Source organism: Vipera berus (assembly GCF_964194415.1).
Source record: "Vipera berus genome assembly, chromosome: 2".
Classification (NCBI taxonomy): Eukaryota; Metazoa; Chordata; class Lepidosauria; order Squamata; family Viperidae; genus Vipera; species Vipera berus.
The window spans coordinates 236,017,073-236,028,874 of record NC_138203.1 but is presented as its reverse complement, the minus strand read 5'-3'; the positions used below and the strand labels follow the sequence as shown (position 1 = coordinate 236,028,874).

The 11,802-nt window shown below is 41.1% G+C and overlaps 1 protein-coding gene across 2 annotated transcripts in view; it reads left to right on the top strand.

Moving 5' to 3' along the window:
* The window catches only part of MCM2 (minichromosome maintenance complex component 2), a 21,778-nt gene extending 14,190 nt beyond the window's left edge, over positions 1 to 7,588 (top strand). Inside the window, exons 13-16 of one of the 2 annotated variants that reach the window (XR_014025121.1) lie at positions 55 to 297; positions 1,345 to 1,527; positions 4,549 to 5,283; positions 5,886 to 5,999. Coding sequence is in view for 1 of the 2 variants with exons in the window: in XM_081317727.1 (XP_081173853.1) it covers positions 55 to 297; positions 1,345 to 1,527; positions 4,549 to 4,704; positions 5,886 to 5,996 (693 nt within the window). In the remaining variant the exon portion in view is untranslated. Of the gene's footprint in view, positions 1 to 54; positions 298 to 1,344; positions 1,528 to 4,548; positions 5,284 to 5,885 lie in introns of both variants that reach the window. The other variant, XM_081317727.1, reaches the window with a different exon arrangement.
* Positions 7,589 to 11,802: the final 4,214 nt, after the last annotated feature.

Here is an 11,802-nt window from a genome sequence, read left to right as displayed (position 1 = left end):
TAACATTGGTGTTTTGGATTTTTCTTTTTTCTTTTTTGCAATTCTTTCTGTAAGGATGAAATGCTGGCTCGATTTGTTGTCAGTAGCCACATCAAGCATCACCCAAACAGCAAGGATGCAGTAAATGGAGAGTCTCAAGAGATTACCCTCCCTAATACTTACGGCGTAGAGCCCATTCCCCAGGAGCTCCTGAAGAAATACATTATTTATGCAAAGGAAAAAGTCCATCCCAAACTCAACCAGATGGACCAGGACAAAGTGGCCAGGATGTACAGTGAACTCAGGAAAGAATCCATGGTAAGCAGCCAAGGAGGTGGGAAATCCTACGTTTCAGGGTGAGACTATTACCTGCAGAATCACTGCCCATCTCACCAGTTAAATAGAGCTGGACGGAATGTTGGTTCCAATAAATCTGAAATCTGGTTTTTTTCTTAGAAGTAATTACATGGTTGGTTCGTGAAAAAGTTCCCAAATCTATAAATGAGTACTAGATTTATCAGAACCCACTCAAAAAATATGCAAGTCTTTGCCTTCTTCTGAACTCTTTACTACTTAATGCTAGATGAAATTGTTCACCAAAATATCTCTCGGTAACTATTGCATCAGTATATACCTTGTGCTAAAATTGGCTTTGGATTACAGAAACAGCTAGCCTGATGTTTGGACTTTGTTCTCCCATCCTTGGGGCTGATTGGTTGGTTTCAACAACTTATCTAATAGACAGCTGGTAGCCTTTTGGCTGGACCTCAGTTCAAGGATCAAACAAAAAGGGTCCTGATTCCTGAAAAAAGAAGTAGGGGGAACAACCCCCTAGGAGGCATATTCCTTATAATCTATACAGTGCACTAGTTTGCCAGCAGATGGCAGAGTCCTCCCTTAATCATTGATGCCTTTTAAACACACTTTTTTGGGGGGGGGGAGATGTTTTTTTCCTATTTACTATCTCCTGTGCACCATTAATTGTTTTTAATTAACTTCATGCAGCATTAACAACTCCCCAGAGTAGAAATACAGGCTGTAACTTAATGGTGTGCAATTTTGGTCAGTTTCTGAATCATTTTGTGTGGCCGAACAAGGGCCACACTCTAAAATAAGCTAAGACAGGGTCCACTGTGGATAAGGTCAGCTCTTTTAAGAGGTAAAGTAGGTGCCTTAAGCCTGTCAGTCCTTAAAGGCATCCATTGACCCTCTTCAAAACTCCCCAGCTGCTTTTCACAGCACACTTAAGTGGGGCATAAAAAGAGGAGCGTAAAAAGAATGCTGGCAAGTCACAAGCCGTTCTTGGGGTGCCCTTTTTGCATTGCTGGTATCAGTCAACAGGGCCTTTCCCTTTTCTTCCTTCAGGCAACTGGAAGTATCCCCATTACAGTGCGCCACATAGAATCCATGATCCGAATGGCGGAGGCTCACGCTCGCATGCACCTGCGGGATTACGTGGTGGAGGACGATGTCAACATGGCCATCAGGGTTATGCTGGAGAGTTTTATTGACACCCAGAAGTTTAGTGTTATGAGAAGCATGCGGAAGGTATGCAGAGAGGTGGATCCTTCTGTGGTGGTGACGGTGATTGTTTCATTTGGGATGATGGAAAAATACCGGGAGAACTTAAATTTTGATGGAACTCCAATGGAGATTCAGGAAACTGGCTTTAAACAAGGTCTTGGATATTTTGCATATACACGTTTATGCACTGCACACTATTGTGGAAGTAAATTACAGAGCCTATCTGTCCTGTCCTTCATTATTCTGTGTGTAGTATGTTGAAACTTAAACTGGATGACTGGAAATTGCAGGGGAGGATAGATGGAGAAATTATAATTTTTCTCCCAATTTATCCAGAATTGTTAGGTATCCTGAAGAGTCTCTTAGGACAGGTGAGACTGTCAGCTATATTAGCACTTTGATCTTAGAAGATGATGAAATGTCAGGTTGAAAGAAGAATATTATTTCTTACTTTAAAACATTTCCTTTGGACTGTTCAAGAGATGAATAAATGTCCTGTGTGGTCCTCAGTAATGAATCCTGGAGAATGATGCCAGATGGCAAAGGAGTAGGCTGAGGGCACCATCATCCACACTGCTAATGAATGAAATAGCTTTTGAGATGAGGGTTGGAAGCTGGAGACACTAAATATTAGAATTGGGCCAACTTTGCCTTTGATGAGAGCAGAGAGAGATCAATTTCTAATCCACTCTTTAGGGAGTTTACTGAGTGATCTCAGATCAACCTTAGTTTGGAAAGCTAAAATATGAATAAATAACCATATTCATTATCCTGAACGTGTTGTTAGAGTGGTAGGATTAAAATGTACAGTGAATGAAAAATTATGTTGCGTATTTGTGTCTAAGCAGTTTATAGACAACTTTGAATCAGTTCAGTGCTTACAAAATGTGAGTACTTTAACAATGTTTTTAACTGCTTCCTAAACACTTTAAAAAGTCCAGAAAGTCCAGACATTTGAAGACTTTCTTACTCTTATATTTTTGCCCTCCACCATAAAAATCAAGTGTAAGGGGGGAAAACTCCGTTGCCCATCTTGGTATTTGGCAAAGGCATTTCTGTGATCCTTGCTTTGATTTAGTAATTATCCCTCCCATTTTGATGAATAGATAATGAATAGCCTGTTGTTCTTCCTTTACTGAGATCCTGTCCCCTTGAAGGCCGTGATGGATGGTTGAGGGGCAAAGTGGGTTGTTGGGATATTGGTTTGGGTGTTCATATGATTGGGTGTGAGTATTTTAGCCTGAGAGGAAGGAGTAGAAGGGCAGGGTGATGGTGAGCAGAGAGCAGGCAGGAGCAGTGGGACAGTGATGGGTAGAAGGAAACATGATGGGAACCTGAGGCAGACTGCACTAGGCCTACTGTTTGAAAATGATTTTGGTATCCAGCCCCAACTTCTACCTTCAGGGTCCTACTTCTGAATGCCAAGTAAATATGTAATAAAGCTTCCCTTTGTCTTGGATGAGGGCACCAACCTGGCATGTCTCATCAAAACCTGATGTCCCAGTGTCCACCTGGGTTTCAGGTTTCCATCAACCGAGACCCCAGTAAAGAGAGGGGTGTGTGTTATTATTGCTGTCCATGAATCCTTGCAGGCCCTGAGAGGCAGGGCGGATAATCAGATGTGAAACAGTCTTCTGAAGGTGGGCTCCAGTAAGCAACTGTTGGTTTACCACCCTTTCTGCTACCCAGCATCATCCCTGCCTGAATTTTGGTAGTTAAATTCCATTGCTGGGCTGGCGACAGAATCCCAGAGACAACAGTTGAGGATTTTAATCGGCTTCCATGCAATATTGAGCTTGGGGCAATGCAGGAACTCCTGGCCTGTATGGATGTGTCCCAAGTCATTGATGAGCCAATTCAAATAAAACATTTTGTTTTTTAACCTTAATTATTTTTATTGGTTTTGAATTGTGTTCTATTTAATTTTATTTTTGTTATGTCGTGAGCCACCTAGAGACATTTGGAGTTGGGTCTGTGTCTTAAAATCAAATACATTAAGCAAAATGGGGTAAAATTCAGTGAGATTAATTTCTAATTCATGTTTTAGATGCTTGCTCATTGAATTACCAAAATTCCAGCTTCGAAACCTTTTTCCCCCCAGTTAATTGTGTACTATTCTTCGGTTCTCCCCTGGGGTTTGATACAAATAAATAAGCAAACAAATAAATTAAAAGGTCCTGTGAAAATGTCTTGGAGCCTTTTCTCTCTTTATCTATTCAGCAACCAATCTCTCTTGGAAAGCTCTGTTTGCTCCCTCAAGAAGATGGGACTGAATCCTCAAAAGTCCCTTCAGTAGGCCAGTATTGAGTTTAAATTAGACAGTGATTAAAATCCTTTTGCATCAATAAAAGGCATCCGTTTTTCATTGAAACAGTTGTAGAATGTTCCCTTTTTTCAACAGTGATTTGTGCCTTTTATCATCTCTCCCTTGATTATTGCAATTCACTCTGTGTGGAATCATGCTAGGAGATTATGTACAATATGCTTACTCCCTGTTGACTAGTTGGTAGAAGCTACTCCAGCAGGAGAATGCCAATTTTGTGCAAGCTGCATTGTCTACTGGAAAAGTTCTCGGTCTACTTCAAGGTGCAGGTGATCCCTTATAGACTTGGGTCCTTGCTCTCTCTAAGGATGTAGAATTTGCTCACCTGATACATGCAGCCTGGAGAGGGGATGTTGCAGATTTTTAACCCTGTCAACTTTTAAGGGGAACAGGGTTGTTGTTTTTTACTGTAGCCCCCTCCCCCTAAAACAGTTCATCCATCCAGACGTCTCCTGTCTTACTAGTATTTCAAAAGGCTCTGTAAAAAAGCAGTGTTTTTCCAATGAACTTTCAGATAGGATTGGTAGTGATTAGGGTATCAGTGGAGTGAGTGCTCAGGGACGTTTCTGTGTTTGTATTAACTTAGTTTGTGTACGTGTATTCATTTTGATGTAAGCTTCCTAGGTTTGATTGTTAAGCATCCTATAGGTGTAATAAAGTAGATCATTTCAGATTGTTGTTGGCTCATTGCTGGCCTCCCCTCTTGTTCTTTTTGTACACAGACTTTTGCCCGGTACCTTACCTTCAGGCGAGATAACAATGAGCTCTTGCTGTTCATTTTGAAACAACTTGTATCAGAACAGGTAATGTATCAGAGGAATCGCTACGGAGCACAGCAGGACACCACTGAAGTGCCGGAGAAAGACTTAATTGATAAGGTATGGAGCATTTTTCCCTTCTGTGGACATTGTACCAAGACTAAATCTAGTTATTCTGCATCTTCTGGGTTTCCCTTTCGAAGATTTGAATAAGTGGGCTTTGAGCACTAAGTCTTTTGTCGTAAAGAAAAGAATGAGATATTAGACCAACAGGCAAAGTTGCTCGCTTCTGGGGTTGCATTTTTGTATTGTTCTGAACCCCAAAATGTGAGAAACTAGTGCAAAGGCTTTCTGGGGCCCGTGATCACAAGGACATCATAAAGAGGGAATGATCTCACTGGAAAGGGAGAAATTGGGATTTTTTTTTTTCTCTTACAGATGTTTTTGTTGGTGGTGAGCTGAGTTGCAGTTTTGCATTCAGTGGGATTTTTGGATGTTGAATAGACCCATTTTGTTTTCCATGAAAATTACAGAAAGCTTGCAATGCATGCTGGCAGATTGTTGCCAAATGTCAGTGTTACCTGGAAAGAGAGCATTGGGTATCCCATACGATACATCCATTATAACAATCCTGCCTTGTGAGCCTCCAAATGGACTACTGTAATGGGACTACCCTTGAAGAACATACAAAAACCTCAGGTGGTCTAGAATGTGGCAGCATACATACTTAGTTGTGGATGTACCTTGGTTAGCTTCTGCTCTGCAAGCTGTATTGGCTTTCATTATGGTGCAGCTAGATGACTGTTCCCTAGAACAGAGGTCCCCAACCTTTTGGGCACCAGGGACCGGTTACATGGAGAGAGGTTTTTCCATGCACTGGAGGGGGTGTGGTTTTGTGTGCTGCCTGCACACAACCTGCCTGGATGGGGCTTTGCTTGTTTGTGGGGCCCGGTTCCTGGCATGCCGCGGCCCCGTGCCAGTCCCCTGACCGCGAGTTGGGGGACCCTGCCCGAGAATGCTTTTCATGGAATGGGACTAGCTTATTTGCAGGTCTGCCTCTACCCAGTTGTTTTTAACCTAACCTGTTTAGGTCTGGCAAAAAAAGGAAAGCTGGGCATTCTGACAGATATTGTGAATAGTAGACATTGCAAATCAATAACCATATGTAAAAGTTTATTCTGGCCAAATTATATGTTTCAATGAATATCTCAATGGAGAGAAGCTGCCACAACATCTCCCATTTTTCTGCAAATTTGATTGTCACTTAACTATCCATGTCCCTCTCCCTTTCTCCTTGCCAGGCCCGTCAAATCAACATCCACAATCTTTCTGCCTTCTTCGATAGTGAGTTGTTCAAGACGAACAAGTTCAGCCGTGATGTCAAGCGGAAATTGATTGTACAAACTTTCTGAGGCAACAAGTTCACAAGTGGTTGGAGACATCAGAGCTATGCTTTCTCTTCTGTTGTAGCAGTCTTCAAGGCTCTTCCCTATATATTCCAAAAAAGAATAAGAAACTGCTGAAAGACCTGTGAATAGAACATAATAGAACGGAATGGTCTTGTGGTTAAAAATACAGAACTTCTGTGAGCCTGCATTTGCTGGACGAAGCCCCAGAGGAATTGTTTCCTGTTTGCCTCATTTTGGGAATTGGACTTGACATTGATAGTGGTGAATGGGTCAGTTCAGACTGTGCAACAAGCAGTAATACTGTGCTCATGTTCATTCTAGAGCATCTGCTGCTTTCCATTTCTCCTCTGTTATGCCCTGCTTATTGCTTCATGTGCTTGTTATGAAAAGCTGAAAACATTCTATGTTGAAGATTAGTAGAAATTCACATTTGTTTTCCTTTAGAACTATGTTAGAGATGTGCAAAACTAGTCAGAGGGACATGCCAGGAGCACCCCAAAATCTTGCCAGAAGCAGTTCAGCTGCGTGGGCCAAAGGAGGCTTAACATAGTTAACCAGAAGTTCTTTTCCCAAAGTAATATTTTTTGCACATCCCTGAAGATAATGTTTTTTTCTTATATTTTTGCCCAATAAAGTTAACAGGACAATGTTTACTAAAAATAATCCCCAAAGATTTTAAAATAGCTTCTTAAAAATAAAGGCACAAATTAGTTTGCTGTTTAAAAATGGCCCTATTCCATAATCAGCTGCTTCATTATGACTGCTGCATTTTTAACAATATGCTTTTTGGATAATGTTTATCATTTTTCCTCTGTTGTTTGAACTTTTGTATTAAAGATAACTTACATCCAGTTGTAACTCTTAAACTTTTCAAATCCATTTTTATATCAGGTTTGGCTGGAGATGGCACTTCATCAAATAACTGGGTCCTCCCCAGCATTTTAGCAAGCAGAATCAGAAAGAGTAAATATCTAAAACCCAATGTTTGTGCAGAAGCAAGATTTCTCCTGGAAAAATAGCAGGAATAAATTGTTTACTTGTCTTGAATTTTTGATAGAAGATTAACTATCAGACACTAAAGACAGAACATCTCTATGTCCCTCAAAATGTTTCTTTTGCACTAGTGCTGGGAGAATGGAGTGAAGTAAATAAAGAATAAATACAACAAGCTTTAGGCTTGCCTACTCATGATCTGAATCATGAAGCCAAGAACCTCTGTTTTTATTCCCACCTTTGTGCTTTAAGTTTAAATTATTTCCTGTTTAGAGCTCTTCTGAATCTTCACAACTCAATCTATTCTATGCAAGGGAATGGTCATTCTCTTCTCCTGTGTTTGTAGTTCCATTAGCAACTTTTCATGTGTCTGTTTTAAAGAGATCTCGGAGAAGGTTACTTGAGAGGTAATCCTGTTTATTATGCAACGTGGTCTGTTTATTATGCATCACTGCGCTCTAGAAGTTTCAACCTTTCTCTTTATAGGCTCCAGTGTTTGATTTCAAATATGTTCAACGATAATGCAGTTGTTTACCTTTAATTTCCAGAATGTTCAACCTTGCCAGATACCTTGTGTAGACTAATAAAAATTTAAAATACAAAATCCATTTTTGCTACACACTAGTAGACATATGCTTTCTTTGGAAAAGTAGAAGTACAGACCTAGATATTTAGCAATTGCATCTGCACTGAAATTGACTGTTGGCTCCATTGCTGCTGAAAGAGCTTCTTGGATTGTTACAAGAATTGAATTCTTTTTTTCCCCAACCCAGTGGTTAATTCCATATGACTCTGTGTTCGACCCTAGAACTCCTAATCTGATATCCTTAGCAAAGTCCATAAGGTTAGAGGCTCAAGGATTTATTCCCTGCATAGCATGTCATTCTGAGGTCCAGAATGTTGTGTTGATAACAACAACCATATACATCCCATTTCGAATGCAATATTACTGTCTAGGCCAGTGATGGCGAACCTTTTAGAGACCTTATCAATAGTTAAAATAGTTTTCCAAGCCTCTGGCGTTTTTCTTCCCTGTAAAATAAAATTAATCATATTTTGCAAAGCTTATAAAAGTTCATCGACACATTTATAATAATCCAGTAATCCATATGGTCCAGGAACCTTTTCCCAGTTTAATCTTTTTTATAGCTTCAGAAACGTCTCTTAAAGGTCCACTTATACAGTGATCGGTATTATGAGCTGTGGTAAAGGGCTTGCCACAGAGTTCTGCTGTAGGCACCCTTTTAGTACAACACAAGCAAATTACCCTAGTGGTGAACTATTAGGCTGCATTAGAACTTAATAAACCAACTACAGGTAGTCCTCAATTTATGACCACAATGATGCCCAGAATTTCTACTGCTAAGCAAAACATCCCCTTCATGGATTACTGCCTTGTCGTGGCGAAGGGGCTTGCGTAATTCAATGAAGCTATGAGCTATGCCGTGCAGGGCCACCCAAGACGGACAGGTCATGAATCAAGGCAAGCTGGACGTGGTCAAACAAGAGATGACAAGACTGAACATCGACATCTTAGGTATCAGCGAACTAAAATGGACAGGAATGGGTGAATTTAATTCAGATGACCATCAGGTATACTACTGCGGGCAAGAATCCCTCAGAAGAAATGGAGTAGCCTTCATAGTCAATAAAAGAGTAGGAAAAGCAATACTGGGATACAATCCTCAAAATGACAGAATGATCTCAGTTCGAATCCAAGGCAAACCAATATCACAGTAGTCCAAGTCTATGCCCCAACCACCGGTGCTGAAGAGGATGAAATTGACCGGTTCTATGAAGCCCTACAGCACCTTATAGAACTAACACCAAAAAATGATGTCCTTATCATGGGGGATTGGAATGCTAAAGTAGGAAGCCAAAAGATAACTGGAATAACAGGCAAGTTTGGCCTTGGAGTACAAAATGAAGCAGGGCACAGGCTGATAGTATTTTGTCAAGAGAATACGATGGTCATAGCAAACACTCTTTTCCAACAACCCAAGAGACGGCTCTACACATGGACATCACCAGACGGTCAACACAGAAATCAGATTGACTATATGCTCTGCAGCCAAAGATGGAGAAGCTCTATACAGTCAGTAAAAACAAGACCAGGAGCTGACTGTGGCTCAGACCATGAGCTTCTTGTTGCAAAGTTTAAGCTTAAACTGAAGAAAGTAGGGAAAAGCACTAGGCCAGTCAGGTATGAATTAAATCATATCCCTGTTGAATATACAGTAGAGATGACAAATAGATTTAAGGAATTAGATCTGATAGACAGGGTGCCTGAAGAACTATGGACAGAGGTTCGCAACATTGTACAAGAGGTAGCAACCAAAACCATCCCAAAGAAAAAGAAATGCAAGAAAGCAAAATGGCTGTCTGAGGAAGCTTTGCAAATAGCTGAGGAAAGGAGGGAAGCGAAAGGCAAGGGAGAAAAAGAAAGATACGCCCAATTGAATGCAGAATTCCAGAGAATAGCTAGAAGAGATAAGAATGCCTTCTTAAATGAACAGTGCAAAGAAATAGAAGAAAACAATAGAATAGGGAGGACCAGAGATCTTTTCAAGAAAATTGGAGAGATGAAGGGAACGTTCAATGCAAAAATGGGCATGATAAAGGACCAAAATGGCAGGGACCTAACAGAGGCAGAAGAGATTAAGAAGAGATGGCAAAATTACACAGAAGAACTATACAAGAATGAGCTTAACGTCCCTGATAATCACAATGAGGTGGTCACTGACCTCGAGCCAGACATCCTAGAATGTGAAGTGAAGTGGGCCTTAGAAAAGCTGAGCAACAACAAAGCTAGTGGAAGTGACAGTATTCCAGCTGAGCTTTTCAAAATCTTAAAAGACGATGCAGTAAAAGTGCTACACTCAATTTGCCAGCAAATTTGGAAAACTCAACAGTGGCCACAGGATTGGAAAAGATCAGTTTACATTCCAATTCCAAAGAAAGGCAGTGCCAAAGAATGTTCAAACTATCGCACCATTGCACTCATTTCTCATGCTAGTAAAGTTATGCTTAAAATCCTACAAGCTAGACTCCAGCAGTATGTGGATCGAGAACTACCAGAAGTACAGGTAGGATTTCGAAGAGGCAGAGGAACTAGAGATCAAATTGCCAACATACGCTGGATCATGGAGAAAGCTAGAGAGTTCCAGAAAAACATCTACTTCTGCTTCATTGACTATGCTAAAGCCTTTGATTGTGTGGATCATAACAAACTGTGGCAAGTTCTTAAAGAGATGGGAGTACCAGAACATCTTATTTGTCTCTTGAGAAACCTATATGCGGGCCAAGAAGCAACAGTGAGAACTGGACATGGAACCACTGATTGGTTCAAAATTGGGAAAGGAGTCCGACAAGGCTGTATACTGTCGCCTTGCCTATTTAACTTATATGCAGAGCACATCATGAGAAAGGCAGGGCTAGATGAATCAAAAGTTGGAATTAAAATTGCTGGAAGAAATATCAACAACCTAAGATATGCAGATGATACCACTCTAATGGCAGAAAGTGAAGAGGAACTGAAGAGTCTCTTGTTGCGAGTGAAGAAGGAGAGTGCAAAAGTTGGGTTGAAACTAAACATTAAGAAAACCAAGATCATGGCATCCGGCCCTCTCAATTCCTGGCAAATAGATGGGGAAGAAATGGAGGTAGTGACAGATTTTATTTTCCTGGGCTCCAAGATCACTGCAGATGGGGACTGTAGTCAAGAAATTAAAAGACGCTTGCTCCTGGGAAGGAAAGCCATGGCAAATCTAGACAGCACACTAAAAAGCAGAGACATCACCCTGTCAACAAAAGTGCGTATAGTCAAGGCTATGGTCTTCCCAGTTGCAATGTATGGCAGTGAAAGTTGGACCATAAGAATGGCTGAGCGCTAAAGAATTGAAGCCTTTGAACTATGGTGCTGGAGAAGACTCCTGCGAGTCCCTTGGACTGCAAGGCGATCAAACCGGTCAGTCCTAGAGGAGATCAACCCTGACTGCTCTTTAGAAGGCCAGATCCTGAAGCTCAAACTCCAATACTTTGGCCACCTAATGAGGAGGAAGGACTCACTGGAGAAGAGCCTAATGCTGGGAAAGATTGAGGGCAATAGAAGAAGGGGACGACAGAGAATGAGGTGGCTGGATGGAGTTACTGAAGCAGTAGGCGTGAGCTTAAATGGACTCCAGAAGATGGTAGAGGACAGGAAGGCCTGGAGGAACATTGTCCATAGGGTCGCGATGGGTTGGACACGACTTCACAACTAACAACAACAACAAGCAAAACATTTGTTACGTGAGTTATGCCCCATTTTATGACTTTTTGCCACAGTTAAGCAAATTACTGCAATTAAGTGAATCTGGCTTTCCACATTGACTTTGTCAGGAGCCAGCTGGGAAGATTAGAAATAGTGGTCACATAACCCGTGGACAGTGCAACTGTCATAAATAGAAGACCATTGTCAAGTGCCCGAATTGCAATCACATGACCATAAGAATGCTGCAACCATCGTGTATCTAAAAACCAGTCAAAAACACTGGAGGTTTTTAAGAAGAGACCGGGCAGCCATCTGTCTGAAATGGTATAGGGTTTCCTGCCTGAGCAGGGGGTTAGACTAGATGACCTCCAAGATCCCTTCCAACGTTACTATTATTATTATAGGTCACTTTTGTCGGTGCCATTGTTACTTTAACAGTCACAAAACACATAGTTGTAGGTCGAGGACTCCCTATACCCATTATTCTGTTTTTGTTTATATGTTGCCCATTGTTTATGATGTCTAGTTTTAACAAATTCCATTGTGGAGTATTGTAAACTGCCT